At 47.3% G+C, this 3,795-nt stretch overlaps 1 protein-coding gene across 11 annotated transcripts in view; it reads left to right on the top strand.

The window, feature by feature from the left end:
- Positions 1–1,525, top strand: part of LOC126964247 (reactive oxygen species modulator 1) — a 186,771-nt gene extending 185,246 nt beyond the window's left edge. For all 11 annotated transcript variants that reach the window (XM_050807205.1, XM_050807198.1, XM_050807201.1 and 8 more), the window contains 2 exons: positions 176–306; positions 1,343–1,525. In XM_050807205.1, coding sequence (XP_050663162.1) covers positions 176–306; positions 1,343–1,451 — 240 coding nt within the window. In that variant the 3' untranslated portion in view covers positions 1,452–1,525. The remainder of the gene's footprint in view (positions 1–175; positions 307–1,342) is intronic.
- The last annotated feature ends 2,270 nt before the right edge of the window (positions 1,526–3,795 follow it).

The following is a 3,795-nucleotide window of genomic DNA, read 5'->3' as shown; positions in this document are numbered from 1 at the left end:
GTAGGCGCAGGGCGACGCGGGGCCGGAACGCGAAGAGGGTGTTGGAGTCGGGCTACCCATGGATTTTCCTTCCCTGACTTCCCCCGAGCCCTTGGGCCCACTTCCCGCCTGCCGCCTCCGTCCACGCCCGACCTTTGGGCCAGCGCCTGGGCCCACACTTTCCTATCCCCCGCAGATGCCGGTGGCCGTGGGTCCCTACGGACAGTCCCAGCCAAGCTGCTTCGACCGCGTCAAGATGGGCTTCGTGATGGGTTGCGCCGTGGGCATGGCGGCCGGGGCGCTCTTCGGCACCTTTTCCTGTCTCAGGTGAGGGGCGCGGGCGGTGATCTCTGGGTAGAACAACCAGATCTTCCGGCCCTACCCCATTCGGCCTGGAGCCTGAACACAGCCTCCTAATCCTTTAGACTTCCCTCTCTGTCCCATCGCGAGCCAGACTCATTCCAAACCACCTTCAATCTGAAAGGTCAGGTTGGAAGGGTCAGTGCTTAAGAATTTGAGCTTTAGAGTCAAACTGCTTTCTGGCCCTTTTCTTACTGGTTCGGTGACTTTAGGCAAGTTGGAGACTGGGTTTCCTTAAGTGTAGAATGAAGACAGCGTCTACCTTATAGAGTTCTAAAACTTCGATCAGCACACTTTGCACAGAATCTGGCACATATTAAGTGCTCAGTAACTGGTTACTACTGTTGCTTTTATTTTTATTTCCAATTGCGCATGAGGAAAGAAACTTGTTCAGCGGTTTTACTATTCTGGATACAGGATACAACAGAGATAAAGCAGTCAAACTTTACACTCTGAAAGTCATTTTCACATTTAGGAGCTGTTATTGCTCTATCTCCAGATTGTAAATTACCATTTACCGAGCACTTACTCTATGTTAAGCACTGTGCTAAATCCTGTAGTTTTCAAAATCCTGTAAATAATGAGATGCCCATTTTACACTTCACACTACGTGTAAATTGCAGAGGTGGCTCTTGAACCCCAACCTTACTCCAAAATCATTAACAAGAAACTAAAAGATAGATGTCTTTATTGGGTCTTATTTAACCTGCAGGCAACACCAGTCCAAAAAACTGGTTTCTCTGCCTATGTATTTTACACTGCATCTGCTGCCTTCCACAAACTGAAGGCAGTTAATATGACATCCACCAGAATTCCCTGGAGACCCAGATGGATCTTTTTCCTTCTCATTACCTACCCCAGGTAGTAAGAGGTAATATCCAGTAAGTGGAAAATGAGATGTAGGGGTTGCTAGACTAGTGTTAGCAAAAAATTGGAAAGGAGCAGTTAATACTCTTTCTGGTATTTTTGTTACCAAATAGCCCCATCTTGGTTTCCTCCTCAGGATCGGAATGCGGGGTCGAGAGCTGATGGGCGGCATTGGGAAAACCATGATGCAGAGTGGCGGCACGTTTGGCACATTCATGGCCATTGGGATGGGCATCCGATGCTAACCATGGTTGCCCACTACATCTATCCCTTCCCATCCATCCCAGCCCACGTACTAATAAAAGAAAGTCTTTGAGTAGTCAGTGTTTTCTCTTTCATAAGGCCTGCCTCTCTTAATCCAGAATTGGAAAACTTGGGAGTGTCTAGTACTTTCCATAGATACTAGTCAACTAATTACTCAGTACAACTCTGTGCTTCTTACCACGATCACCATTTTAAAGGAGAAAAACTACTTTAAAAAACGGATTTATAAGCCAAAATTTCCTCGAGGTCACACATTGCGTTATTTCCAAAGCATTGTTCATCCTGAGGTTGGTTGGTTGCTTGGTCGCCCAGGCTGGAGTGCAGTGCCATGATCTCAGCTCACCGCAACTTCTGCCTCCTGCATTCAAGCGATTCTCCTCCCTCAGCCTCCTGAGTAGCTGTGATAACAGGCACACGCCACCATGCCCAGCTACATTTTGTATTCTTAGGCCGGATGCGGTGGCTCACACCTGTAATCCCAGCACTTTGGGGGGCCGAGGCGGGCGGATCACAAGGTCAGGAGATGGAGACCATCCAGGCTAACACGGTGACACTCCATCTCTACTAAAAATACAAAAACTTAGCCGGGTGTGGTGGCACATGTCTGTAGTCCCAGCTACTCGGGAGGCTGAGGCAGGAAAATCGCTTGAACCCAGGAGGTAGAGGTTGCAGGGAGCTGTGATCGAGCCACTGCACTCCAGCCTGAGAGACAGAGCGAGAGTCCATCTCAAAACAAAAAAATTTGTATTCTTAGTAAAGATGGGGTTTCACTGTGTTGGCCAGGCTGGTCTCGAACTCTTGACCTTGTGATCCACCCGCCTCCGTCTCCCAGTGTTGGGATTACAGGCCTAAGGCACCATGTCCGGCTCGAGGTTGTTCTTTAGATATACTTAGTGGCTTTATCAGAAAAAGCAAAACAATTTTTCCACTGTGAAAAAAATTAGAAACACCAGCCACTTCTGTAGCTTCTCAGCTGGCTAAATTCCAGATGATTTTCTAACCAGTCATCAACCATCTCTATAGCTTGCCATCCACAAAACTTATTAGAGTTTGATGATAAAAAGCTTCTGTAGTGAGGCAACTGTCCATCTCACCTGCCTAGGCCACGCAGACCTTGGAGTTACTAACCTGCATTGCCCATTAAGCATTTCTTAAACAGAACTTTCAAAAATGGTAGTCATTGTTATTATAAAGATAAAAGAAACTAAATGAACACTTTGGAATACTGACAGGCAGGAGGAAATTAAGGACATTACCAGATTAGCTACAGATTTTCAAACCAGTGGGATGCTGACTCAGGAACTGACTGGACATCAAGTTTCACCCAAAATGACCTGTTTTCCATGCACAACACTATTCAAGTTACTACACTCCAACCACATTTCCTCTGAACGTTAAACACCAAATTTCATTCTGTGGTAGTGACTAAATTTTGGCACAGATGAGATTAACCACTAAAGGCCATGTTTGCTGGTCCGGTTCTCTAGAAAGCAATGACACAGCAGATTTGTTTCCTGTCAAGACTTGGTTCAAGGAAAAAATTGATAGCAGGGGATACTTTGGAAAAAGAGCACACTGACAGAATGTCTCTGCCCCAAAGAACACTGCGGTCTAGTATTGAGAAATTTTCAATGAGGCCATGCACGGTGGCTCATGCCTGTAATCCCAGCACTTTGGGAGGCCAGGACAGGTGGATCACTTGAGATCAGTTTGAGACCAGCCTGGCTAACATGGCAAAAACCGTCTCTGCTAAAAATACAAAAATTACCTGGGCACAACGGTGCACACCTGTCCCAGCTATTCAGGCGACTGAGGCGGGAGAATTGCTTGAACCTGGGAGATGGAGCCGAGATTACATCACTGCACTCCAACCTGGGCCAAAGAGGAAGACTCCGTCTCAAAAAGAAATTGAACTTTGGGAGTTTCTATTCAAATTAAATCACCAAAACAATGGAATGTCAAACAAAATGACTCGTATGAAATTCTGGGCCGGGCGCGGTGGCTCAAGCCTGTAATCCCAGCACTTTGGGAGGCCGAGGCGGGCGGATCACAAGGTCAGGAGATCGAGACCACAGTGAAACCCCGTCTCTACTAAAAATACAAAAAATTAGCCGGGCGCGGTGGCGGGCGCCTGTAGTCCCAGCTACTCAGGAGGCTGAGGCAGGAGAATGGCGGGAACCCGGGAGGCGGAGCTTGCAGTGAGCCGAGATCGCGCCACTGCACTCCAGCCTGGGCAACAGTGTGAGACTCCGTCTCAAAAAAAAAAAAAAAAAAAAATTCTGATGCTCCCCCAAACTCAAGCTCTTTAAATAAACTTAAGTCTGT

The sequence above is a fragment of the Macaca thibetana genome, chromosome 10 (genome assembly GCF_024542745.1).
Source record: "Macaca thibetana thibetana isolate TM-01 chromosome 10, ASM2454274v1, whole genome shotgun sequence".
Lineage (NCBI taxonomy): Eukaryota > Metazoa > Chordata > Mammalia > Primates > Cercopithecidae > Macaca > Macaca thibetana.
This window is presented reverse-complemented; position numbering and strand designations above follow the sequence as displayed.